This window comes from Ptychodera flava, chromosome 12 (genome assembly GCF_041260155.1).
Source record: "Ptychodera flava strain L36383 chromosome 12, AS_Pfla_20210202, whole genome shotgun sequence".
NCBI lineage: Eukaryota > Metazoa > Hemichordata > Enteropneusta > Ptychoderidae > Ptychodera > Ptychodera flava.
In genome coordinates, this window is record NC_091939.1 from 17,214,721 (window position 1) to 17,241,667 (window position 26,947).

Here is a 26,947-nt window from a genome sequence, read left to right on the forward strand (position 1 = left end):
AAACTCTAGATTGAACACGTGGGTGGAGGGACTGTGATTTGAGGCCGCAGCCGAAGTACACCATTTAAAACTTGATCGTGGCAATTTTGATGTTTTCTTCAGTTCTTTGGTGGCTGTAGAGTTATGTCATAGGCGTAATGGATTCAACGTTTGGCCACCGGAACTTTCTGGCGAAACGGCCCATTTTCAAGTCATAGAAAATAACGAACGGGTACGACACACTGCCGTTTCGTGAGGTTACCAAAGAGACCAGTCGTTTTAGTGACTATGTCGCTACTGATGATAGTTTAGTACATAATTATTGGTGAGGGATAAAACATAGCTTATTATGACATCAGGCTTCATATCGTTCTGGAGGGTATCAATTGGTAAAAGAGCATGAGATATGGAGGGCTACATGAACTTCGGCTTGGGCACTTTGCTGATAGAATCGTTCGACGAATGCTGTGTGGGTTTCATTTTAAAGGGAAACGGTCGTCGGAACTGCGCTTGTGCGAGTTCCTTGTTTACAAGCGATGTATTTCGTGCACGATATCTAGAAGCTCCTTATCATCATAACTGCAATATTTAAATTATACGATGTAGATTATGACAGACATGTTTTAACTTTCATCAATCACTATCGTACCTTGGATACAGTGTTTATATTTGTCATGTGGATCCCATACGACCTTTCAGCGCAGTTCTGACGACTTTATCCTTTAATTCTGTGTTGTACTACTTTGTACCTTGGGAAGGGTGACTCGTCGTGGTAAAAATATTGCATGCAAATTCAACGATTATGCGAAATTCATCCATGTGAGTGTCGTACAAACATGTTCATCGACGGATAAAATACAGAGCGGTTATTTTTCTTTAATCATAACAGCAAAAAAAGTTTCCATGTCAGAGTTTGAAGAGGAACTGTGAAATATTATAGCGACCCTACAGCACAGAACCAACAATAGACAAATTAAAGCCCACGTGGTTGTATCTTTTTTTCGGATTATTTTCAGAAAAAAAATCGCCACATTTACTCTAACGACCTTTAACACCTCTTTTCATACTTTATTCTGTATAAGCGCCATATAATTTCCTACAGTGATGTTGAATTACAGAAAATGATCGGTATCTTCGTCTCACTTTTACAGAGTCCAAACTTCAACTTTGTGAATCTTGACGGATTTACTGAATATGTAGAGTGAGTTGGGTACTCTATATCTATGATATAATTCATACAGTAATTTACCAGTACTTTTCTGGTACAAGTCTTGTTAGAAGCACAGAAATGTCGCCTCGTAAGTGTGATTACGTAGAGAAACCCTTCCTATGAACTAAACGTATGAAAATAATGTGAAAAGATACAGCCACTCCGACAGAAATGCGACTTTCGTAAAAATTTAGTTTCATGTTCATATAGTCACAATAATTGTACTACTACTACTGACAATCATGTGAAAGACATAACTACATGTATACATTGATAAGCCCGTAAACAAATGTGTGCTTGAAATTCGATTTACTCTGTAAGCTTGACTAGTAAAATGTGCATAAAGAAAAAAAGTCTTTCGTTTACATGGCCACAGAGGGTGTCCTATTGTGTCATCGGTCCTTGCTGGGACTAACACTTCCATGGAGTCTGTGGTTCGAGCGAGCAAGAGTCAATGAGATACTGCTTTGAGGTTATGCTCACTTACAAAAAAGTTGTTACCCCTTCCATACTGTCTGATATGTTACCTTGCATATGGTATTTTCATTTTATTTGCAACTTGTATATCTTAAACTCTGCAGAAACCACAGGAATCGTGTGAAATATTTAAATTGAACTCCTTGACGTGGGGACATTAAACCACAAAGGCTTGGACTTCCAAAATGTCCTGACATGTGCAATGAATAAAAACCCGACCAATGGCATATGCCATGTTAAATCTATGAAACACATTATAAGTTGATTACTGGACACCTTCCAGTGATCTTAAAAGGAAAACATCTCCGTAACTTATGACGGCAATAATGTCATAAAGAACATATCAAATGTAAATATCTGTACTCTCAACAATCCAGAAAGTTATTTGCTTTATAATATTATTGACATAACAAGTGTCAACACTGCAAAAAAGACTGGATCTAATTTTGTGAAGACTTCCCTAAGGCCCTCTATACAAAATTCTCTATTTTAGAGGACATGTGTTTATAAATCATGCTAACTCTAAAAACCACTAACCCCGGAGACTGAACTGATTCCACATCATGTTCGCTACTCACTCCCTCCCAACATGAAAAAAAAATATCAGCTTTTGATGGGGCCTTAAGGAAGTCTGGAACCATTCACTACTGTATTCAGTGTTCCTGTTTGAATAGGATCCACTTTGAAGTGCCAAATTGATGTTATCTTCATTCATAAAGGTATATGGATCCCATTTACAGTATACAACCAAGTAAATTACACCACGATGTTTGGTTTAACTCGCCACCAAGCTAAATCCTGTGACATCCTGTTGTTAGCAGATGGGTAGAAACACTGGAATTATCCCTAGTGGTGTGCCGTGAATCATGTAAACATATTACAAAAATTGTGAAATAAACATATAGAACGGCTATGATAGCTCAAATTACCTCCGAGTTTGCGTCATAAAATCACCCTTTTTACACACATGGCATGGTTCTCCATGAGAAAATGTGAGGGTTGAGCCACCGTCATGGTTTTTGATAAAGCCGTTAAAATATTCTACAAAAAAGAATTAATTTGCACAGCATAAGAAAATACAAATTAGGTATTGTTATGTAAATTAACCACCCTATCGTTTATCTGACCTATGGGTGATACTGTGCAGTTAACCTTCCACCTATCGGAGCATAAAATTCAATTCAAGACAGTGTTTTCACTGGTAAGTAGCATCTTTGGGTTTTATCAAAGCTTGAAAATCTTTTCTTAAAGAAAGGTCTTTGCCATGTTTTTTCAAATTTCTGTATCGGCTCACAACCTGTGGTTGAATCAAAGTCAAAGGAAACTGGTGCATCTTACAAAACTCTCAAAATACTTGGTTTGACCAGACAATTGTCAATGGTGTGACTGGACCCCTATACATGTACAAGGCATGGGGCTGAACAGTCACATATAAAACTGTTGATTGTAATGATAAGGTCTAGGCTGTCAAAACTTACCTTCACTATAAAACTTTTTGATGAAAACACAAAAATCACCATCTTGAAAATTACAAATAATTCATATTTATATGACTTTACATGTTACCCTTATCTATGTAACAGTATCGCTGCCTTGCAAACTAAAAACTATGTAGTTATGTACACGTACATGCAAATATTTTGATAAAACACCTAAATTATATACTGAAATTTATGATTTCAAATTTCAAATGACTTTAACTTAAACTTCCCTCTGTGACAGGATGGCTGTCTTTAAAGCTAACTTATAATATATTATCGATATACTTTAAGAATTCTGTGATACTAATATGAATGTAAAATATTGAAAATTGCTTCTCAAAAATATCTGGGGAAGAATAATTATTTGGGGAAGGGATTCCACTCAAAATGCCCTCTGTGAGGGTAAATCTTCAGGAACACACTAAAAAAGTTCACTCGAGCACTGTTACCTGTATTTGAACCTACTTGCTGTGAAACACATTGTTACATGGTTAGCCAACAAAGTATCTACACACTGCTCTAATGGCATTGTATCAATTTTAATGATGGTATGTATGACTGCAGTGAAATGGTACAGCATTATTATTGAATAGCTGGAAAAAATCTTTACGTTGTCTCACCATTGCCATGTAACATCATTAACATATCATTTAGATGACCACCTGGGTACAAAACCCCCCAAATTTGGCAGCCAACCAGATTTGCTGTCTGCATTAGTGTCAGGCTCTGCATTGCCACTGCACTGACAATCCCCATCACCTTTATGAAGATGTCCCAAGTTCCCAGTGGCGTACCCTTTGTTTTCCTTGAACTCCAGAGGGCGTCTCTCGACAATGGTCGTGTCAAGCAGCAGAAGGGCTTCAAGACATGTTGTGATTTCGTCACGCATTGATAGCACCTGTGATGGGCTGCCATGCTGAATAAGTCTATGGATGTAATCGAGGGTGCATTTGATGTCTTCTGCACTCTTTGCCAAAGATTCCTTCTTGACCTGCATTTGCCCTGCCTCTGTTTCATAACTATCTCGGAGTTGCTGTAGAAGCCGTTCTCGTTCTCTCTCCACACCCTGAATGATCTCTTCACATCTTGCATTGATTTTCTCTTCTTGCTCTGAACGCTGGTGCTGTAAGTCTTCCAAAAACTTCTCCATCTGCTGGCCGATGTACTTGACCTTGACATCTTTGACTTTCAACATTTTCAGCTGTACTTCCATGTCCTCGACGAACTCCTTCTTGGCCACGGACAGCTCCCTCACCGCATGCTTCTTGGCACCTTTGTGATTCAGTATACTGCATTCAGCGCATATGGGAACTTTACAAGATTTGCAGTAGAATTTAAGTTTACAGCCACTGTGCACTGTGCAGAAGATGGGGGATTGCCCACCGTCCACACCATCGGTCGCTTGCTCTTTCTTGTACTCTTCTAGTGACATCACGCGATGTCCTCTTGTGATTGGCATATTTGAGTGTGGTTTTGTGCAACCTTGACAAAGGTTTATTGCACAGTCGATGCATCTGTTCTTGGCCGTCTCCTCAGAGCATCCATCGCAAGCGCCATCTTCACCTTTGCTCCTCTTTGCCAGCTGCTCCACTAAGTTATTGATGAAGAAGCTATTCGTCAGAGCAGAGACGCCACCTTCTGGAAGTCTCACAGACAAGCGACAGACCGGACACTCAAGCTTTTTGTTTTCATCGACGTAAGTCACCAAGCACTTCTCACAACAGCTGTGCAGGCATGGTAAAATCTTGGCACTGTGATAGCGACACGAACAGATGGGGCACGACAGGAAGTTTTCATCAATTTCATCCAGGATGTGAGAGTCCCTTGTTGCCATGGTGACAAGAATGTTAGAGTCCTGAGAAACACCCTGTTATATGATGAGATGATTTTAAAAAAGTAATCAGTCTGAAATTACAGCCATTAGATGAAACTTGAAACTAACTGGTAAAATTGACATTGAAGCTGGATACTCTGTAAAATAAAGTTGCATGCACCTCAATCCTACCATGCGCTGTTTGCACAGTTAATCTATCCAAACCTTGGGTCTGGCACAGTAATAATAGCATATAATTAAATATCGATGGGTACTCAAAGTTAAAAAGCTTGTGTTCTTTTTCGTATTTTATAATAAATGTATTTCAGTTGTTGGCAGATATTCAACCAGATTATAATAAAACCAACGCGAAATGGCGATTGATTTGACAGTTGCATCTGGGAGCGTCCAAATTTTTGCGAATGGATATCGGAAATGGTGACTACACAGAATGGGGCGACGGAGATCATTGCCTTGTCTATTTGTATGTTGTCAAACTTGGAGTACCCATGTCCAAAAAAAATATGCTGCAATCGATACAATGTATCTGATACTGATATATTTGGACAATGGTCGACCTGATAGGAAAAGCTTTCAACCTTGAAATGCCCTGTGATTCATCATGTTGTACTCTGGTCATCAGTATAACAAAACTGCTACCAGGTGCTTCAGCTGCGATGCATTCATAATAATAATAATAATAATGGGTTCTTATATAGCGCACATATCCACAAGTGCATGTGCTCAAGGCGCTTTACAATTATTATTACCCCTGGTCACTGGACCTAATATGATACCAGTCAACTCCTTGGCGAGCAAACAACAGCTCACATGTGCAGCCAATCAGCGCAGCAGAGCTAAACACACACATTTATTATAACCTCTGTCTACCAGGTACCCATCACTCCTGGGTGGGGGAAGCAATGGAGAATAAAGTGCCTTGCTCAAGGACACAACACCATAGCCATGCCGGGGCTCGAACTCACCATCCTGTGATCGTGCGTCCATAGCGATTTTATTACCAGCTGTGATCTCGCAGCGGTGTGCTGGTGGGGGGTCCAGACACTTCGCACCAAAACCAGTTCGCCCCAAAAAACTTCGCCCCAAAACCATTTCGCACCAAAACCACCTCGTCCCAAGTACTACCTCGTCCAAAGCCACTTCGCCCCAAGTACGGGTACCACCTCGTACTAAATCCACTTTGCCCAAAGTATTATAACATCGTCCTAAAACAACGATGCTACGATGTATCATAACGTTGATTTTACATGCAACTTATTTTGGCTACCACGGAAACATTTATTGATGCATGAAACCATAAACAGTAGACTAAGAAAGAAGAAACACGCAAACTACTCAATGCTACAACTCGGGTGCCGTGCGCGGAATCGCACGATGTCATTTCCTCGAAATGTGTACAATTTCAAGATTTCACTGTGTCCTGGGATGATAGAAAGGTGATGGAAACTTCGATAGCAGTTGTTGGTTATTTTCAGCTTTACCGGTTGGCGATAAGTTTGGGGCAAAGTGGCATTGTTTTGGGGGCGAAATGGTTTGGGGCGACGTGACTTTTGGGGCGAAGTGGTTTTGGTACGAGGTTGTTTTGGTGCGAAGTGGTTTTGGTGCGAAATGGTATGGGACGAGATGGTATGGTGCGAAGTGGTTTTGGTGCGAAGTGTCTGGGAACCGCTGGTGGCGTCCATCGATCGCGCTCGGGTCAAGGGGTCATCGCCACAGGTTCTCTGGCGATGACCCCTTGACCCGAGCGCGATCACACGTGCTGCAGCATGCTGTGTCGCCACACACCAGCACTGCATGGTGCGAGATAACAGCTACACCCCCCTGAACCAGTACCCGGTCTGTACCATTACCCGGTCACTTCACGGAAAAGACGTTCCCTCATTTTTTTCTCGCGATACATACACAATATTCAATGAACAGGATCATATATCAGATTTCAAAATTCATTTCAAAACGTACGGTTTACGCGCCTTTCCCATACGTCGGGAGGGATACTGTAGACCGGTAAACGGTCACCTGGACTTATCATGGGGCGCGCATAGCTGCGATATCGCAGCGGTACTTGTGGCGTGTTCGTGTACCGAACGCGCTCGGGTCATTGAGGTCATCTCCACTGTGGCGATGACCCCAATAACCCGAGCGCGTTCGATATACGCCACAAGTACCGCTGCGATATCACAGCTAGGGGCGCGCACTGTTGTGTTGGCCAGTAAGTCCCGATTTCATTGCCTTTTTTGCGCTGGAAGTTCTTATATTCGTAATTTTCCGAGGCATGCGTACTTTCTTATTTTAACTATCTTTCAAACTTTTCCCTTCATGGAAAAAAAGTAGGCCTATTTCTACTGATAAGCCAAATATTTTATGAAAATATGCATGATAACAACGCTTTATGCAAGTGTTGCAATGTGGGCGTTATTGGTCCAAATGACCGCATACTAGGCTATTACGCCCGATCGCTGGGGGATCTCTTTCACTTTGATCTTTATCCGCCTGACCTTGATTTGTGATTGTTTGTAATGTCAGCCGAAAAAACATGGCGTTGTTTTTGTATCGGAGTTGCCGATGAAGCGCGAGTGTCATTTTTTTTAAAAGTGACCGGATACTGGTCCAGTGGCTGTATTTTATTGCGGACACATCGACACATCCGGCAAAACACAAGTCGGGTCTCTGCCATTCCAGTTTATTCCGTATCAATTAATGCCAATTAAGCGATTCGTCAAAGAAAATAATATTAATAGAAAGTTACTTACTTCAAATTTGGTCGTCTACGATACTTCAAATACCGCTTTATGCGAAATATATATTTGTAGTTCCTTCCTGCGTATCATGGGTATCTAGTTCTCTACAGTTTTGCTGCGCAGCAGTTTGTGACGTCACTGTCTTGCCAGCTGGCGGGGACATGCTCTGGTTCCCTGCCCCTTTCTACCGCTGGCTGCGCTGTGCTAACGAAGTCTCCAAAAGTGTAAGCTTACTTTTACAGTGAACAACCTAAATTTGATATGGTGTCATCATTTGAAGAAGATGATGCAGATATTAAGCGACAGCGGAGAGGTATGTATTCTGGGGCAACTTTAGTGTGCATAAGACCAAGTTCAAAAGTGGGGGGGGGGGGGGGGGGGTGGAGGAATTGCTTTTGAAATCTTACTTTTTTCTTTGTGTTTACAAGTAAAATGTCAACTTCTCAATGATATTTGTACCATTGAGGTTATTAACACTGGGTCATGATGTCGCGCCATGCTCTGACTATTTCATTTGCTTTTTCACTTGGTACAATAGTAACAGCAACGCAGCAGGCGTCATGCCTTGAATATGGATTGCTGCATCAATCTATGAATAGAAAACAGAATTCAATATAAGAATTTCGCACCACCTACCAGAGTTTTCTGATAGTAGGCCCATCCCCACATAAAGGCCAATTTGCGATGAATTCGGGGTTGAGCTTTTTTTGGATTTAAGTTTTGCTTGATCTGCACCAGTGACATCTCAATTTTCCTTGTCCTTACACAAAAATTACCAGTGAGCTGCAATAAAATGACTGTTGTGTGACAAACAAAATAAAAATATTGACGCTTTTGGCTTCCTGACTGCAGCCATTTACATCTGCAGACATCCCTACTGTATTGAAAATAACTGCAAATGGAATGATTCTGAGATACATATTGATATATTGTAGCAGTTTATGTCTAGACTTTTTGTATTGTATCAGAGTAAGAGTACATCTGTGTGTTGTCTATGTCATTCACAAATCAGAAAAAGTGTAACATTGTTTCCTTCTAAGGTACAGGTGGATTTGTCAGAATTTGTAGGGGAAAAGATTGTAAAAGAAAAAACTCATGAATAGGTATTCTGCAACATCTTACTCTTTATGAGCCTCACCTCAAATTAGGGGGCATGGATAATTAAAACATGCGCACGGTAAACAAAACTAAGTGCGTTTGTCCTCAACCCCTCTCCCCTAAATGAAATTTTAGAAGTAAGAAGATCCAACCAAGCCTCATTCTGTACCTGCATCCAATAATCAGTAATTATGTCACTATGAAATCGTGCATACATTACCCCTCTAAAATCAACCTCTGTTCAGTGCCAACTCGAATGTTGTGTCGGTTTCACTTTAAAGGGAGATGGTCGTCGGAACTGCGCGTGTGCGAGTTCCTTGTTTACAAACAATGTATTTCGTGCACGATATCTTGAAGCACCTCATAGTCAAAGCTGCAATGTTAAAATTATGCGATGTAGATTATGACAGACATCTTTTAACTTTCATCAATCACCATTGTACCTTGGATGCAGTGTTTATATTTGTCATGTGGATCCCATACGACCTTTCAGCACAGTTCTGACGACTTTATCCCTTTAATTCTGTGTTTGGTAGGTACTACTTTGTACCTTGGGAAGGGTGGGTCGTCGCGGTAAAAAAAATATTGCATGCAAATTCAACGATGATGCGAAATTCATACATGTGAGTGCCGTACAAACATGTTCATCAACGGATAAAATACAGAGCGGTTATTTTTCTTTAATCATAACAGCAAAACATAGTTTCATCCATGTCAGAGTTTGAAGAGGAACTGGGAAATATTATACCGACCTTACAGCACAGAACCAACAACGACTTAAAGCCCATGTGGTTGTATCTTTTTGGATTATTTTCAGGAAAAATCGCCAAATTTACTCTAACTTCCTTTAACACCTCTTTTAATACTTTATTCTGTATAAGCTCCATATGACTTCCTATAGTGATGTTGAATTGCAGACAACGGTTGGTATCTTCATCTCACTTTTACACACTTCAACATTGTGAATCTTGGCGGATTTACTGAATATGTAAGGTGAGTTGGGTACTCTATATCTATGATATAATTCATACAGTACTTTACTAGTGCTTTTCTCGTACAAGTCTTGTTACAAGCACAGAAATGTTGCCTTGTAAGCATGATTACGTAGAGAAACTCTTCCTATGAACTAAACATATGAAAATAATGTGAAAAGATACATCAACTGTGGCTCAGACTGAAATGCGACTTTCGTAAAGGTTTAGTTTCAAGTTCATGTAGTCACAATTGTATTACTACTAACAATCATATGAAAGACATAACTACATGTATACATTGATAAGCCCGTAAACAAATGTGTTCTTGAAATTCAATTTACTCTGTACAGTAAGCTGGACTCGTAAAATTTGAATAAAGAAGAAAGTCTTTAATTTATATGGCCACAGAGGGCATCCTATTGTGTCATCGGTCCTTCCTTGGACCAACACTTCCATGGAGTCTATGATTAGTCCAGGGTTGGAGCGAGTAAAGAGTCAATGAGATACTTCTTTGAGGTTGTGTTCACTTACAAAAAAGTTGTTACCCCTTCCATACTGTCTGATATGTTACCTTGCATAGGGTATTTTCATTTTATTTGCAACTTGTATATCTTAAACTCTGCAGAAACTCCATGACGTGGGGACATTAAACCCAATCAACGTGGCTTGGACTTTGAAAATATCCTGACATATGCAATGAATATTGGCATATGCTATGTTAAATCTATGAAACACATTGTATGTTGATAACTGGAAAACCGACTAATGGCATATGCCATGTTGAATATATGAAACACATTATAAGTTGATAACTGGACACCTTCCAGAGATATTAAAAGCAAAACATCTCCATAACTTATGACGGCAATAATGTCATAAAGAACATATCAAATGTAAATATCTGTCTCTAAATGTGGACTGAAAGAATTGTTTTACAATCCAGAAAGTCCTTTGCTTTATAATATTATTGACATAACAATTGTCAACACTGCAAAAAAGACTGGATCTAATTTTGTGAAGACTTCCCCAAGGGCCTCTATACAAAATTCTCTACTTAATGTTTATGAGTCATGCTAACCGTAGAAAACCCCTAACCTCTGACTCTGAACTTATTCCACATCATGTTAGCTACTCACTCCCTCCCAACATGAAAGAAAATATCAGTTTTTGATGGGGCCTTAAGGAAGTCTGGAACCATTATCTACTGTATTCAGTGTTCCTGTTTGAATAGGATCCACTCTGAGGTGCCAAATTATGTCATCTTCATTCATAAAGGTATATGGATCCCATTTATAGAATACAATCAAGTAAATTAAACCAATGTTTTTGGTATAAATAGCCTCCAAGCTAAATCCTGTGACATCCTATTGTTAGCGGATGGGTAGAAACACACATATCCCTAGTCGTGTGCCGTGAATCATGTAAACATATTACAAAAATTGTGAAATAAACATATAGAACGGCTATGATGGCTCAAATTACCTCCATGTTTGAGTCATAAAATCACCCTTTTTACATACATGGCATTGTCTTCCATGAAGGAATTTGCAGGGTGGGCCACCCTCTGTTAATATTTTCTACCAAAAAAAGAATTAATTTGCACAACATAAGAAAATACAAATCAGGTATTGTTATGTAAATTAGCCACCCTCTGGTTTATCTAACCTATGGGTAATACTCCACAGTGAACCTCTCACCTGTCGGAGCATAAAATTAATTCAAAACAGTGTTTTCACTGGTAAGTAGCATCTTTGGGTTGATCAAAACTTGAAAGCCTTTTCTTTAAAAAATTGTCTTTGTCATGTTTGTTCAAATTTCTGTATCGGCTCACAACCTGTGGTTGAATCAAAGTAAAAGGAAACTGGTGCATCTTACCCAACTCTCAGAAATACTTGGTTTGACCAGACAATTTTCAATGGCATGACTGGACCCCTATACATGAACAAAGCATGGGGCTAAGCAGTCAAATATAAAACTGTTGATTGTAAGGATAAGGTCTACGCTGTCAAAACTTACCTTCACTATACAACTTTTTGATGAAAACACAAAAATCACCATCTTGAAAATTACAAATAATTCATATCATGTTACATGTTACCCTTATCTATGTAACAGTATGGCTGCCTTGAAAACTAAAAACTATGAAGTTGTGTTCACGTACATGCAAATATTTTGATACAACACCCAAATTATCTATTGAAATTTATCAATAATTTCAAATTAAAATGCATATAACCTTCACTCTGTGACAGAATGGCTGCCTTAAAAACTAACTTATAATATATTATGAATATACTTTTAGAATTCTGTGACACTAATATGATTATAAAATATTGAAAATTGCTTCTCAAAAATATCTGGGGAAGAATAATTATTTGGGGAAGGGATTCCACTCAAAATGGCCTCTGTGAGGGTAAAATCTTTAGGAACACCCTAAAAAAGTTCACTCAAACGCTGTTACCAGTATTTGAACCTACAGGTAGTGAAACACATTGTACATGGTTTGCAAAGAAGTATCTACACACTGCTCTAATGGCATTGTGTCAATTTTAATAATGGTATGACTGCAGTGAAACGGTACAATATTGTTATTGAATAGCTGTACAATCTTTACGTTGTCTCACCATTGCCATGTAACATAATTAACATATCATTTAGATGACCACCTGGGTACAAAACTCCCAAAGTTTGGCAGCCAACCGGTTTTGATGTTTGCATTTCTGTCAGCCTCTGCATTGCCACTGCACTGACAATCACCACCACCTTTATGAAGATGCCCTAAGTTCCCGGTGGCGAACCCTTTGTTTTCCTTGAACTCCAGAGGGCGCCTCTCGACAATGGTCGTGTCGAGCCGCAGAAGAGCTTCAAGACATGTTGTGATTTCGTCATGCATTGATAGCACCTGTGCTGGGCTGCCATACTGAATGAGTCGATCAATGTAATCCAGGGTGCATTTGATGTCTTCTGCACTCTTTGCCAAAGATTCCCTCTTGACCTGCGTTTGCCCTGCCTCTGTTTCGTAACTATCTTGGAGTTGCTGTAGAAGCCGTTTTTGTTCTCCTTCCACACCCTTAATGATCTCTTTACACCTTGCATTGATTTTCTCTTCTTGCTCTGAACGCTGGTGCTGTAAGTCTTCCAAAAACTTCTCCATCTGCTGGCCGATGTACTTGACCTTGACATCTTTGACTTTCAACATTTTCAGCTGTGCTTTGATGTCCTCAACGAACTCCTCCTTGGCCACGGAGAGCTCCTTCACCGCATGCTTGGCACCTTTGTGAATCAGTATACTGCATTCAGCGCATATGGGAACTTTGCAAGATTTGCAGTAGAATTTCAGTTTATAGCCACTGTGCACAGTGCAGAAGATGGGGGATTGCCCACCGTCCACACCATCGGTCGCTTGATCTTTCTTGTACTCTTCCAGTTGCATCACGCGATGTCCTCTCGTGATCGGCATATTCGAGTGTGGTTTTGTGCAACTTTGACAGAGGTTTATTGCACAGTCGATGCATCTGTTCTTGGCCGTCTCCTCAGAGCATCCATCGCATGCACCCTCTTCACCTTTTATCCTCTTTGCCAGCTGCTCCACTAAGTTATTGATGAAGAAGCTATTCGTCAGAGCAGAGACGCCACCTTCTGGAAGTCTCACAGACATGCGACAGACCGGACACTCAAGCTTTTTATTTACATCGACGTAAGTCACCAAACACTTCTCACAGTAGCTGTGCAGGCATGGTAAAATCTTGGCACTGTGATAGCGACACGAACAGATGGGGCACGACAGGAAGTTTTCATCAATTTCATCCAGGATGTCAGAGTCTCTTGTTGCCATGGTGACAAGAATGTCAGAGTTCTGACAAACACCCTGTTAATGTGATGATTTAAAAAAGCAATCAGTCTGGAATTACAGCCATGAGATGAAATTCAAAACCAACAGGTACAATGTTGGCATGTATTACCTGGACACTGTGTAAAATAAGTTGCAACTCAATCTAGATAGTCCCATTTTGCACAGTTAATCTATCTGGCACAGAAATAGGGTGTTCTCCAGGTACTTGTGGGTTCTTGGGTCATTTTTGCACCATAGTGCGGTGAAAACAAATAATTGAAGTTCGGAGTTTACAACCACCAAACCAATACTAAAAGTTTCAACATACATGAATGACATAACTTTTAGTTCTGCTTTTTCACACAATTTCTGTACCATTCGCTTTGCAGTATTTTCTATCTCTAATTCACCTCGCTCACATGGGTTTCACCTACTGACAATTACCCCGGGGTTAAGAATAGTTTACCATCGATGAGTACTCAAATGTAAAAAGCTTATGCACTTTATGTTTCTTTTTAATATTTTTAATAAATATATTTTAGTTGTAGGTAGGCCTAGATATTCAACCAGATTAAAACCAACTTGAATGTGGAATGGTGACTGATCATTGCCTTGTCAGCTTGTATGCATTAACTTGGTTGCAGCGTGGCGCAGTTCAATCAAACAATGGTTTCCTCATCAAATCATTACGTCAAATATACTGATGGAGAATAGAAAATGCAAACGGGTATCCTGCCACTCCAGGTACTGTGTACGTCCATAACATGTCAAAACAACGATTATATTTGATACTTATCTTATATATTTATGGACAATGTTAGACTGATCATGATCATGTCAAACACCAGAAAATCGTTTTAGGAAAAGATTTTAACCTTAGAATGGCGTTATTCATCATGTTGTACCCTGGTCGTAATCAGCATTAATAATAAAACCTTTCAGTTTACCACCAGGTGCTTCAGCTGCGCTGCATAGCGATTTATTGCGGACACGTCTGGCAAAATGCGAGTCGGGTCTCTGCCATTCCATGGTTACTCTGTGTCCATAAATACCAATTAAGCGATTCGTCAAAGACAAGGACACTAATAGAAAGTAACTCACTTCAAATCCGATTGTCTATGGTATTTCTGATATCACCGTATGTAAAATATATATGGTAGTTCGTTGCTGAGAGTTCTCTGACATGGCCGCGCAGCAGTTTTCGAACGTCACCGCTTTGTCAGCTGGGTAATGACATGGGACATACGCCCTCAGTGTCGGACAGTATGGGGCTGGACTCTTTTAAAATTTATGCATGTTGTTATTTCACTTTATTTTAAATATGTCCATAGAAATCTCAGTACAATAATGAATTAAGGTACAGATAAATAAATATCATAATACACACTGAAGAAGTGATTTTAGTGGTGCATTATCATGCAAAAAAAACCCAAACAAAACACCACAACCGCTCAATGGAAAAGTGATTTTATCCACATTTTGCGGAGATCAGAAATAAAATACATGCAATCATAAACTTGACGTACACTCGTATTTCCACTGCGTGATAAACGTACTATAAAACCATACATTTGTTTTCTAAGAAGAGCATCAAAGTTGCATAGCCCATTTGTGACAAACATGGAGCTGGCACATAACCCAAAAAAATACGGGCGGCATTGTTGTAGGCAACTTTCAGTTTTCTCATGGCATCAGCAGAATATTTGAACCAGAGGTGGCCACCGTACAATTGAGAGCAATACACTTTAAAAATTCTACATTTCACTTGAAAAGAGCACAAGGAAAATTTCCTTAGCAGCATATTTGCTGAGACATAGAATGCTCTCCTTTGTCGCTCAATATCGCTATCGTCTCTAAAGTTATGTGTTAACAAAAACCCAAGATATTTCTTTCTTTCGACAAAAACAATTTTGACACCATTGAGGTAAACAGCGGGAATGTGCTTAACTTTAGAACTATCTGATGTGACACACAAACATTCGGTCTTTTTCGTATTGAAGACAATGTCATGAGTATTACTATAAATGCTGCAAATGATGACTAATTTCTGTGTCCCTTTCACAGAGAGACTTATCAGACAAATATCATCAGCATAAAAGAGGTGATTGATGAACATGCCACCAATATTACAACCTGTTCGTGAAGTTTCAAGTTTATAGCTTAAATCATCAATATAAATATTAAATAGTTTCGGTGACAATATTCCACTCTGCTTAACGCCCTTTTCACGTTGAAACCCTCTGAAATGCAACAGCCCCAATGGATAAAAATACATTGCGACCTAAATCAAACAAACAGAAACCTCACAATGTAAACAGGCACTTTACGAAAAATCAACATTTAAAACAATGTCCAGTGATTAACACGATCAAATGCTTTGGAAGCATCCATGAAAGTTACAATTACGTTGCTGAATGAAAATGCACATGTCAGTTGAATGATCCTTTTTAAACCCAAATTGGTAATGTGAAGTTTCAAGAAAGGACTCAATTCTGTTCATTAAAACTAATTCCATAATTTTCGATGCAACAGTCGATAATGCAATAGGCCGGTAGTTATTTTTGTCATTTGTATTCTTATTCTTATCTTTAACAATGGGGACTAAGATGGTATCCGAAAGTCTATTAGGACAAACAGCATCATGACAAGCATCGAAGTAAAACACATGCTAAGCAAAACTGACACCTTGTCACTGGCGTACACAAAAAGCTCTGCAGAAAGTGAGTCTGGACCAGCAGATTTACCTGTTTGTAGATTACTTATTGCATTACTAACATCATTGGGTAAAATAATGATATCCACATCACCTTCGCAGTTATCAATCATGTCTAAAACCAAATTCTTGTCACTTTTAGTATGGACAACATTAAAAAGATTACTGTAATGCTCACGCCACATTTCTGCAATATTTGCATCGCCACTACAGCCACTTACGTTATTTGGCTTGGAAGAAATCATTGCATTTATTTTATGAACTGAACGCCAAAAATTACTATTGTTACCAGAGTGAAGACTTTTAGCCGCAGCATCGGCTTTAATTTGATCTTCATTACGTCGACAGACTCGCAGTGCACACTTAAATTGCGCTTGAGTACGACATTTGAATTCAAAAAGTGGACCATTTCTAGGTTTTCTACAATCACGCCACAAAGTGAAAGCATCGCGAGCAATAGAGTGGATTTCACCTGGCACCTCATTATTGTTACTTTTATGCACATTGGGAAATACGTTTTAACTAGCGGAATACAGACAGCAATAATATCATTATAGTTACTTTGAAATACTTTCAACGTGTGATTTATCACTGCAATGTACATTCTTACGACTTAAAGCATTTGTAGGAACGGATATGTTACAGAGAAGCCTTTCAGAGATATCGGAATAAACCTTGCGCTGGTGATCATTAACCTTTGACCATTTCACCGTGCTTTCAGCTTTATCATCAAGACCACTATTACAATCAAATGATGGAAGTACAGTAAAATCGCAATTTATACTGATCTGATGACATTGCGTCATATAAAATAGACATAGATGTAATACACTGATGAGCTCCATAAGTAGAGATACAGTGGTCTAACCAAGATGTAGTACCATGAACATCACTGACGAAAGTGAAGGAGTTTTCATTTAACAAAACCTTGTCAGAGGTGACATAATTGTAATCACAACAAAAACTTTCTAGAGTTTTACCGAAAAGAGTATTGTGATCAGCGTTCCAATCACCAATTACCATAGTGTTATGGCAATCACTGGATTGAACTATTGAATGGATTTTTGCCAAATAATCTGTGAATACATCATGATTCTCCCTACTACAAGTAGGCAAATAAACACACAAAATGAGAAGTTTACATTCACCTCTATTTAGATCCAATGATTCTGTTATCTTGAAAAGATCTTACTTTTATGGCATAACCTATAGATTTTCGCCATAAGATCGCAACACCGCCATACGGTCTTCCAACTAACAATCGTTCACTCGTATCAACAGGCGACTCACCGTAACAATCGAAATCTTTATGGACAGATGACAGAAAAGAAATATTGTCCTTTGTCAGCCAGTGTTCCTGTAACAAACAAATGTCATGTGTTTCACATAGTTCTCTGACAGCATTGAAAGAATTCCTGACCGAACGACAATTGTATGAAGCAATGCGAAGAGCTCTCATGTTAGTATTTACGGGGTTGATAATACCATAGACAGTGGAGGATAATACTTGCGAATCAAAACGCCTTCTGGCCATCCTTCCGGATTCAAGAGTGACGAAAAGTTATGTGAATTAACAGACATGTATGTACCCTTAGTATGTTTTGAAAAGTTCTACCATGTGTGTGTTTTAAATACTTCAACTAGTTGACCACACTTGTGACTATTCGCCAAAACGTTAACACTGTCGTTTCTAAAAAAATTAAAAGGGCGAGTACGGGCACTCAACGGGCAGTCTTGACAAGAAAAAAGAAAGGTCAGCATATGATTTTGCTAGGTGGCGCATCTTACCTTGAAGTTTCCGAGCGACGGGGATGCATGCCAGCGTCGGCATTGATGCGATGTCATTCTGCAGCTACGTTTTTTGCTGTGTTTAATTTTAGGAATTTTGTACACACAGGAATATAAACTAGATCTCGATTTATTTTAACTCTTACGGAAATGACCATGATGTTTTATACCACACTGGCAAAACTAAATGTATATATATTTTACCAAACTGCTGGAATTTTTAAGTCACCAAAAGTGTACGCTTAGTTTTACAGTAAACAAAAGGCATTTACTGATTAAGGATATATAGCTATATGGCGTCATCGTTTGGAGAAGATGATGCAGATATTCAGTGACAAACCTTTTATTTAATTCATAATTTTAGCCACTGTTCCCATGCTAAATCTTTCATGTATATATTGTATATTGTTTAAACATTTGATATATAAAGTATAGTGTAAAGTTAACGAATGCCCTGAGGGTGCCTAACAAGTGCTACGTGAATCGTTTGTCAACTGAAATATCTGTAGTATTAGTAACACTAACTGGGTCCAAAGCTTGTGCTGGTGACTTTCTGATGGGTTTTCTGTCTTTTATGTGCTAAATTTACTTTTATGACTTTTCACGCTGTCATCACAGCTGTGGTGGGGCATAGAAGATCTGTGGGAAAACCACATCTATGGATCTGCAGCTATATAACAGCTGTGTACAAAGAAATATTTTAAATTTTGCTTCACTCCAATGCAAGGGCAATTTCAACTTCAGTGTTCATCTCATTGAGAGCAAAGTTCTCTGATCAGCAGTTTTGTAAATTCCTGTCATTCTTTTGGACACACTTCTAAAAGATTGTGTACATTTAGCTCTTTTATTGCTTTTTTTGTTAATTTAGTGCTTTCTTGTGCATTTGATATGGGTCTCAGTTGGCCTGTAATACAGATGATACTTTCGAGTTATTTACTCCTTGAGCACCTTGGGCTTTGGACATCAGGGAGATACACCAAACTTTGCTAGCCACAGGTGGGAGTTTCTGACATACATGAGGACACTCCCTCAAACCAAAGGGAGACTCACTATACAATGCTGACCTTACCAAGCCGAGCGGACTGGATGACAGAGGTTTACCAATGAAATTCTGTGTACAGGTTAAACCTTGGAAAGCATTGGCAAGGTGAAAATAGTTAATCATGTTTCCTTATTTGTTGATCATTCATGTATACATGGTAAAATAATGGTAAAATTGAGAGTAGAAAGGAAAACTTATGGTTGTCAGTTGATATCAGATATTAAAATCTTTGATAGGATCTCTGCATGACAGTCTATTGAATAGCTTGTGCCATTTGTTTTTCTTTCACAAACTGTGAAACCATGGAAAATTGAAGGCCTTACTAGAAGGAGATGGCTTAGAATAACTGCATGCATTTTCCTAAGTAACTGTTTGGCTATGATATCTTGTACTTCCGAGAATACGATAATTAACTTTGTTTCCGTCTATTTCTTTGTGAATGATGAAAACAGCTTGACCATAATGATGTGAATTGGCAAAGGCAGCTTGCTTTGAGCTTTGCTTTGCACAGTCAAATTCTGAAAAAATCAGAATTGGTACATACCAGTATGGGTACCAAAGATCAACAATAAATGTTGTTTCTATGTGTTCAGTGCAGGAAAATTCTACATTGATGTTATGACAATGATTTCTGCACAGTACAACCAGAAAAACAACAAGAAATATTTAAACCCGAAAAACAAGAATGACAAAAGTAAATAAGGTCGGAAACTTTAGGTACTGGAGGTCAACTTTAACAACATGCATAGCAGAGGAATGTTTCAACAGAGCTAGTCCCTCTTAGTTTGAGCAGGTCTGTTAATATGTAACAGTTCATAAACAATGACAGGAAATGACTCAAGGTCAGTGGAGTAGCCTGTTTCAGTCACTGTGTTATGTAGGTCATTTCCCCCACACTCATCATGACCTGAGTTCAATTAGTCTAGAACATTCCCAAGGTCACTGCCCTTGATGACCTCACAACCTTGAATTCAATTAGTCATGTTTGGAATGTTCTGGAAAGTTGATTAGTTGTGTAAGGGAGATAATTTTAGAACTGTAATTAGCATGTCAATAAAAGTTCTAGATTGTTCTTATATGCCTTTATAAAAGGGACGCGCTCAGCTTCCAGTCAGACTTTTGGGATCGTGTCTCTTGTGTGTTACTAAACTCCAGCAGTAGTCATTCTCAAGACCTTTCAAGACCTTCACTGCCAACGCTGGATTTATACTGTGGACTTTGTGCAGTTTCAAGCCTGCAAGCCAAAGGACTGTTCATTCATCCGACTGACTGTTACAACTCTGAGACTGGAGCTCTGCCGTCCCAGCTGAGATAAGTAGTCTGTACACTTTTAAAGCTTGTACTCTATCCCTGACTTAGCAATTAGTTTTATTTTCGTAATAAATTTGTTTAAACGTTAACTGCTGAGTTCACCCTTTTGTTCGTTTTCTCTGCACGTAACAAAATTGGGGGCTCGTCCGGGAGCCGAATATTTTGAGCCGTTTGACACATTTTGCCTGCCTTTTCAAAACTACTGTATACTGTGAACTCAGCAAAATTCAATCATGGCGGAATTCAAGCCAGACGAATTTATGGATGACCTTGATCAGGACGCATTTGATTCCCTCAAAAAAGACAACCTCATTGCACTGGCCAATTTCCTTAAAGTAGATGTCAAAAGATCTATGCGCAAGCGGGAAATACAGTACCACATTGCAAAACATTTAGTTAATTTAGGCCAATTTGAGGAATCCACCTTGAAAGATTATGAGCCCGAGTCTACCTTTGAACTAAGAAAATTAGAATTAGAAATGCAGACAAATTTGGAGATCAAGAAACTAGAATTACAAATGGAAAAAGAGAGACAGGCATTAGAAAAAGAAAAAATACAAATGCAATTACAATGGAAGAAAGACAGAGAGAGAAAGATAGGCAGGAAAGATTAGAAATGGAAGAAAGACAGAAAGAGAGGGAATTGGAGATGAAAGAAAAAGAATTACAAATGGAAGAAAGACAAAGGGAGAAAGAAGAGAGGAAAAAGAAAAGGAAAGAGAATTAGCAGAACACCGACTGCAGTTAGAAATGAGACGTTTAGAGCTTAGAAAGTCAGGAAAATTCTTCCCTTCAGACAGTTTTGACATCACTAAGCATTTCAGGTTAGTTCCCCCTTTCCAAGAAAAGGATGTTGATAAATATTTCCTTCATTTTGAGAAAATTGCTCAGAGTCTGGATTGGCCTAAGGAGTCCTGGTCTATGCTTTTGCAGAGTGCTTTGGTGGGTTAAAGCCAGAGAAATTTACATTCAGTTGTCAGTAGAGCAAGCTTCAGATTATGATTCTGTGAAGGAATTAATTCTCAAGGGTTATGAGTTGGTGCCTGAAGCGTACCGTCAGAAATTTAGGGATTGTGAGAAGGTGAAGGATCAAACTTATGTTGAATTTGCTCGAACAAAAGAACAACTGTTTGACCGTTGGTGCTCTTCTGAAAAGGTCAGTCAGAATTATGACAAATTACGACAACTTGTTTTGATTGAGGAATTTAAAAGGTGCATCCGGAGTGACATCAAGACATTTATCAATGAACAAAAGGCAGATACATTGGAGGTTGCTGCACGTTTGGCCGATGATTATTCATTGACCCACAAATCTTCATTTCTCAGCAAACCATCCCAGTCCTTTCCATACAGAAACAATGCAGGTAAATTTAACTCCTCCTTTTCATCCAAGAATTTCTCAAAGGAAAGTAGGAAATCAAATGACAACAGTTCACAAAATTTAAGTAACACTCACACATCATCAGATCCCAAGTCTCAATCTCCTTCTGACAAACAGTTCGGTACACTTTCTTGTAATTATTGTAAGAAAGACGGCCATTTAATGTCAGATTGTTTCAAATTGAAAAGAAAACGTGAAGGTCAAAGTGGTCAAAGTGGATCTAAGCCAACCGGCTTTATTTCTTCATCAACTCAATTAGAGTCTAATAATGTGTGTAACACATTGTCTGAGGTTAAACCCTCTTATCCCCAATTAATGAGGTCAAGGTCAATTCTTCTCAAGATAGCATTATGGGTATTTTCGAACCATTTATTCACGATGGTTTTATATCACTTTCTAGTGATTTTTCTTCCGCTACCCCTGTCAAAATTTTAAGAGATACCGGGGCTTCCCAGTCTCTTTTGTTGGCAGATACCCTGCCGTTTTCTGAAAAGTCATTTTCAGGTTCTAAAGTTCTTATTAAGGGGGTAGATTGCAATGACTTTATTCCTGTTCCTCTCCATAATGTCTATTTGTCTTCGGACTTTGTTTCTGGACCTGTGGCTTTAGGTATTAGGCCTTTTTTGCCTTTTGAAGGGATTCACCTTCTTCTTGGAAACGACCTTGCTGGGGACAAGGTCATTACTAATCCACTTGTGACTGATAATCCTAGTTTAGATCAGGATCCAGAGCCAATTGAACAAGAGATACCCGATTTATTTCCTTCATGTGCCATTACTCGAGCCATGTCAAAGAAAACTTCCGAGAATCAAAATACTCTCAAAAATAATGTCACAGATGTTGACTTAAATGACACCTTTCTCAGTCAGGTGTTTGACAAGGATCATTCCGTTATCCCTCGTGGATTTGAAACTTCCAGTAAAACTTCTGCTGACCAAAGTCAGACATTTTCTAGATCAAATCTCATTGCAGAACAACACAAAGATCCAGATATTTTGTGTTTGTTTGACAGGGTAGATGAAAACTTCAGATAGCTCTGTTTCCTATTATACACAATCTGGTATTCTCATGCGTAAATGGAGACCTCCAGATGTTTTGGTTGATGACGATTGGGCTATAAAACATCAAATTGTGGTTCCAAAGCCCTATCGTGCTGAAATATTGCACCTGGCCCATGAAACGCCCTGGGCTGGTCATTTGGGAGTAAGGAAAACTTATCACAAAATTCTCAGTCACTTTTATTGGCCTAATCTCAGGCAGGATGTAGCACATTTCTGTAAAACTTGTCACACATGTCAAATGGTAGGAAAGCCAAATCAGACCATTCCAAAGGCCCCTTTACAGCCAATTCCTGCATTTCAAGAACCATTTAGTAGGATACTAATAGACTGTGTTGGGCCCTACCAAAAACAAGATCAGGAAATGAGTACATGTGACAATTATGTGTACATCAACTCGGTTCCCAGAAGCCATACCACTGAGAAACATAAAGACAAAGACTATAGTGAGAGCTTTAGTCAAATTTTTCACTTTATTTGGCCTCCCTAAATATGTCCAGTCCGATCAAGGCTCCAACTTTATGTCTGGTATTTTTCAACAAGTAATGGATCAGCTAGGCATTAAACAGTATAGGTCATCCGCCTATCATCCAGAAAGTCAGGGTGCTCTTGAGCGATTTCATCAAACTTTGAAAAACATGATTAGGACCTACTGTTTTGACACAGAGAAGCAGTGGGATGAAGGAATTCATTTTCTGTTCTTTGCTGTTAGAGAGTCAATTCAAGAGTCTCTTGGTTTTAGCCCATTTGAGCTTGTATTTGGACATACAGTCCGTGGCCCACTTAAGCTCGTTAAAGAGAAATTCCTATCAGACGATGATGATTGTCTGAATATTTTGCAATATGTGTCAGATTTTCGTACAAAACTCTCTAAAGCATGTGAATTAGCCAGAGAAAATCTTGAGTCATCTCAGCAGTCAATGAAAACCAAATACGATAAAAACACCTCAAAACGGAAGTTTGAACCAGGTCAAAAAGTTCTTGTTCTACTTCCAATTCCTGGCAAACCACTCCATGCTCGTTACTTTGGGCCATATCTAATCGATAAGAAATTGAGTGATTTAAATTACATCATAATAACACCTGACAGGCGAAAACAAAAACAGCTATGTCACATAAATATGCTTAAGCCATATTTGGATAGGGATAATCCTACTATAACTCAGCCTGTCAGTGCAGTCAGTTCAAACCATTATGAAGATAGTGATACTGAAACTGACTTGAGTGAAAATACTCTAAACTCAAAAGCTGGGCTCGGTCAAGCTTCAGAACTCAGAAATCCTGGAGAAGCTGGAGTCTACAAAGTTGGCACACCTCCAGCCAGAACAACAACAACAGGTGAAAGAACTGCTCCATGAATATAAACACCTGTTTCAAGATGTTCCAACGAGGACAACCATCATCTACCACAACGAAGATGTCTGCGACAGTAATCCAGTGGAACAACATCCAGACGGACTGAATCCTGCGAAAGCGGAATATCTCCAGGAGGAGCCAAGTATTTGCCGAACAATGACTTTATCGAACTCAGTAAAAATAACCGGACTTTGCCGTGCATACTTTATGCCAAATTCAGTGCCATTTCAAGTTTTCCAACAACAAATTGCAAGAAGATAGTCATGGGACATCCTGTTTGCTACTTTTCACACAAATTTAACAAATCCCAGAGAAACTACTCTACAATTGAAAAGAGGTGTTATCTTTGATATTAGCTTTACAGCATTTTGAAGTTTATGTTACTTCTTCAAATCGGCCAATAGTGGTTTATATTGATCACAACCCTCTTGTTTTTCTGCAGAAATTTAAAGGCAAAAATCAGAGATTGCTAAGATGGAGTTTAATGTTACAGGAGTTTAATCTTGATATTAGACATATCAAAGGCAGAGACAATTTAATTGCAGACTGTCTCTCTCGTATTTAGAACTTATTGTTGTTCACACTTTTAAGATTACATTTGTAAAAGAAAGATTTTTCATTGAAAAATTTTCTTTTTTGAAGAGGGGGTGTGTTATGTAGGTCATTTCCCCCACACTCATCATGACCTGAGTTCAATTAGTCTAGAACATTCCCAAGGTCACTGCCCTTGATGACCTCACAACCTTGAATTCAATTAGTCATGTTTGGAATGTTCTGGAAAGTTGATTAGTTGTGTAAGGGAGATAATTTTAGAACTGTAATTAGCATGTCAATAAAAGTTCTAGATTGTTCTTATATGCCTTTATAAAAGGGACGCGCTCAGCTTCCAGTCAGACTTTTGGGATCGTGTCTCTTGTGTGTTACTAAACTCCAGCAGTAGTCATTCTCAAGACCTTTCAAGACCTTCACTGCCAACGCTGGATTTATACTGTGGACTTTGTGCAGTTTCAAGCCTGCAAGCCAAAGGACTGTTCATTCATCCGACTGACTGTTACAACTCTGAGACTGGAGCTCTGCCGTCCCAGCTGAGATAAGTAGTCTGTACACTTTTAAAGCTTGTACTCTATCCCTGACTTAGCAATTAGTTTTATTTTCGTAATAAATTTTGTTTAAACGTTAACTGCTGAGTTCACCTTTTGTTCGTTTTCTCTGCACGTAACAACTGGCATGCCATCACTCCTGCATATTTGCAGGATTTCCCTTTTTCTTACCTCATTTGCACATTTTTGACACTGACATGTTCATTTGAACAACGTCACATCTCAACCCCTGCATCTACCTGTACACCAAATACTGAGATGTTATACTGTATGTTAAAATTGGAAATTTATTTGTATAGCTCCTAAACTTGCAGAGGCAAGTGTGAGGTAACTTGTTGGTAAAACTGTAAAATAAATTACTTGTACATTTAAAAAATATATATTGTTGCATATATACAAATGTAGATTATTCAAACTCCTTGAACCCACCATTAAACACTCTGCATTGATATCTCTTGTTGAAAATATTCAAAGAGCACAAGTGATGCAAAATTTTCTTTTTTTTGCTGTCACTTTATGCTGGCAAAATACACAGATCATATCTAGTGTCCAAGCCTTGAAATGAACATTTGTCAGGGCTGAAATTCCCCGACTGTGAATTGGCTGATATAGGGACAATTCTATATGATGTCAGAGTTCCATCATAATTATGCAAAAATAAATATTTGTCAGCAAAATTTGACAGTTGATGGAATAACTCGTACAGAACTTGGGGAAATTTGTACTTCATTACAACCAATATTCTGATTGAAACTGTAAATATCACATGTTAAACTTTCTAACCACAAAAGCTGCAGTGATCAAGACAGGATAATTTTGTTCAAATTTTTGTTGGCAGCAGCTAATGTTGCAAACTTTGTGCTATATTTAGTAACAACCCTACAATAATGATCAGTGGTCCTGATCTATCCATGGTTTGACTTTCTCTTCTTTGTGTTTACAAGTAAAATGTCAACTTCTCAATGATATTTGTACCACTGAGGTTATTAACCTGTTCACCCCCAATTCCCTGTAAACTGGTCCACATTTACAATTGATAACAATGGGTTTGGGCCAAACCATGATGGTGAAAGGGTTAACTCTGGGTCATGATGTCACTCCATGCTCTGACTGCTTCACTCGCTTTTTCACTTGGTACAACAGTAACAGCAACGCAGCAGGCGTCATGCCTTGAATACGACTTGCTGCACCAATCTATGAATAGAAAACAGAATCCAACATAAGATATTTCACACCATCCATGTACACTACTCTTGCCATAGATGAAAGTTAATTTCTGACACTGAGGGTGCTGTTCTGCCAGCCTGTGATCAGCTGAAATTAGTAAATCATCAGTGAGTCTATCACTTCTAAAGCCCCATTAAAAATAATTTTGAAGTCTCTATCACAGAAAAACTCATCTGTATGTGAAATACTGTTATGTGAGGAAAACATGTACATCGCATTATGAAATTGCCTTTGGTATATCAAAAGAGAAAAATCTGTTCAATCAGTTTAATAGTAAATAAAAGTGTTCTAAGATGTAGCGCTGAGATTTAAAGAATGCCTGCTTGAGATTTGACATTTCACACAATA

The 26,947-nt window shown here is 38.8% G+C and overlaps 3 protein-coding genes across 4 annotated transcripts in view; all 3 read right to left on the bottom strand.

The window, feature by feature from the left end:
- Nucleotides 1-835: 835 nt before the first annotated feature.
- Nucleotides 836-7,895, bottom strand: LOC139145214 (tripartite motif-containing protein 2-like). Its single transcript, XM_070716215.1, has 2 exons — nucleotides 7,732-7,895; nucleotides 836-5,014 (listed from the first exon to the last, which is right to left on the bottom strand). The coding sequence occupies exon 2, from the start codon at nucleotides 4,979-4,981 to the stop codon at nucleotides 3,794-3,796; it is 1,188 nt and encodes a 395-aa protein (XP_070572316.1). The 5' UTR covers nucleotides 4,982-5,014; nucleotides 7,732-7,895; the 3' UTR covers nucleotides 836-3,793.
- Nucleotides 7,896-9,477: 1,582 nt separating this feature from the next.
- LOC139145215 (E3 ubiquitin-protein ligase TRIM56-like) lies at nucleotides 9,478-14,858 on the bottom strand. The gene is made up of 2 exons (XM_070716216.1): nucleotides 14,725-14,858; nucleotides 9,478-13,659 (listed from the first exon to the last, which is right to left on the bottom strand). The coding sequence occupies exon 2, from the start codon at nucleotides 13,624-13,626 to the stop codon at nucleotides 12,442-12,444; it is 1,185 nt and encodes a 394-aa protein (XP_070572317.1). The 5' UTR covers nucleotides 13,627-13,659; nucleotides 14,725-14,858; the 3' UTR covers nucleotides 9,478-12,441.
- Nucleotides 14,859-25,639: 10,781 nt separating this feature from the next.
- Nucleotides 25,640-26,947, bottom strand: part of LOC139145218 (protein MTO1 homolog, mitochondrial-like) — a 39,399-nt gene continuing 38,091 nt past the window's right edge. For both annotated transcript variants that reach the window (XM_070716221.1, XM_070716223.1), the window contains one exon: nucleotides 25,640-26,566. In XM_070716221.1, the coding sequence (XP_070572322.1) occupies nucleotides 26,459-26,566 (108 nt within the window). In that variant the 3' untranslated portion in view covers nucleotides 25,640-26,458. The remainder of the gene's footprint in view (nucleotides 26,567-26,947) is intronic.

Coding starts and splice junctions, on each gene's coding strand:
- LOC139145214 (XM_070716215.1), bottom strand. CDS start 4,981: ATGGCAACAAGGGACTCTCACATCCTGGATGAAATTGATGAAAACTTC.
- LOC139145215 (XM_070716216.1), bottom strand. CDS start 13,626: ATGGCAACAAGAGACTCTGACATCCTGGATGAAATTGATGAAAACTTC.